General features: G+C 57.1%; 1 protein-coding gene across 1 annotated transcript in view; it reads right to left on the bottom strand.

The window, feature by feature from the left end:
* Nucleotides 1–1,178, bottom strand: part of LOC105306725 (NT-3 growth factor receptor-like) — a 234,850-nt gene extending 233,672 nt beyond the window's left edge. The window contains exons 1-3 of the mRNA XM_023524272.1: nucleotides 1,115–1,178; nucleotides 761–903; nucleotides 166–307 (exon numbers count right to left, since the gene is read on the bottom strand). Of these exons, the coding sequence (XP_023380040.1) occupies nucleotides 166–307; nucleotides 761–903; nucleotides 1,115–1,178 (349 nt within the window). The remainder of the gene's footprint in view (nucleotides 1–165; nucleotides 308–760; nucleotides 904–1,114) is intronic.
* Nucleotides 1,179–1,365: the final 187 nt, after the last annotated feature.

The raw sequence follows: 1,365 nt of genomic DNA, 5'->3' as shown, positions 1-1,365 counted from the left end.
GGGGGACACCTTCTATGAGGGACAGGGAGCCCTTTCTGGGGCTCCCAGTCCGGGACTGACTGCTTCAGTCCTGCCCGACAGGTCTCCCTGTCTCTGCCCCACCCCGGCCTCCCACAGGGGCGTCCCCTTGGTCTACAGCCGGCCCCCGCAACGGTGTCCACTCACAGTGGACGGTGAGGGCGACGCTGGCGTTGCTCATGCCCACCACGTTCTCTGCGATGCACGTCAGGGTGAAGCCGTTGTCCTCACTCGTCACGTTGACCAGTGTCAGGTTGATGGCATGTACGTTGGTCCAATTCAGATTTGTCTAAAACCCCAACAGAAAGAAAACGATCAAACAGTTCCTGCAAGGGAGACTGTCGCCTAACCCCAAAGAGCTTCAGGAAGCAAAAGGAAAGCTGAGCAGAAGCGGGTGGGGGCCTTTCCAGGGGCAGAGCACGGGCCACGGGCCAGGCCCCGTCCAGTCGAGAGCGCGGGCCATGCTCACGTGCACCGGCTGCGGTGAGCGGCGGCACGACACCCATTTGACAGGTGAGGAGACTAAGACAGAGAGGTTTCCTAGCACGTCTCAGATCAAGCTGGCTACAAAACACTGCAGCTGGATGGGACCCAAGTCTACGCCTTTCTTCCTGGGGAGCCAGGACCGCAAACTGTCTTCTTCCTTTTCTCGTCTCTTGCTTCTGTTCATGATTTAGCTCATTAAGACTCAGAAGCAGTGGGTCCCAGGCCTCCTGATGGGGCCAGAGCCGAGGATGCCTACCTGGTGGGTGTTGATGGACTGCAGTCCAGAGACGATCCAGTCCACATCGGGCAAGGGGGATCCAGAGCCATTGCAAGTGATGACGGCGTTGTCACCCTCTCGTACAGTCAGGTTGACATGGCTCACACTGATCTCGGGAAGGTCTGAGAGAAAGGACAGAGTGGGAGAAAAGGTAAGCAAACCCTAGCAGACCTCTGTCCACAGGGTCGATGACACTTCTTGCTTTGCCCAATAATGACTCCAACACCACCTGCCTGAGCTCTCAGAAGGCCCCCAAGTTCCTGAAGTGTCACGCCACCTCCCCAGTAGACATCGGAACTCAGAATTGAAGCCCCTGTAGTTGGACCCTCCTACACGGCACGGAGCGGGCAGGGCAGATGCCCACAGAACGCGGCTCTAGCAAGATGTCAGATGGCATCTTCCACTTTGGGCGCTGGTTCTCAAAAATCTGCTCTGCTTCAGGCTCCCGTGGGGAGTTTGCTACAAGTTCAGATTTCTGGGACAGCCCCAGACATCCTGATCTTGTATGTCTGTGGCTGGGCCCAAAAATCTGTTCTTCTAAAAGCACCTGAGATGCTCCTGACGTGGGAGGTCCAGAGACCACA

Source organism: Pteropus vampyrus, unplaced genomic scaffold (assembly GCF_000151845.1).
Source record: "Pteropus vampyrus isolate Shadow unplaced genomic scaffold, Pvam_2.0 Scaffold458, whole genome shotgun sequence".
In the NCBI taxonomy this organism is placed as follows: domain Eukaryota; kingdom Metazoa; phylum Chordata; class Mammalia; order Chiroptera; family Pteropodidae; genus Pteropus; species Pteropus vampyrus.
This window is presented reverse-complemented; position numbering and strand designations above follow the sequence as displayed.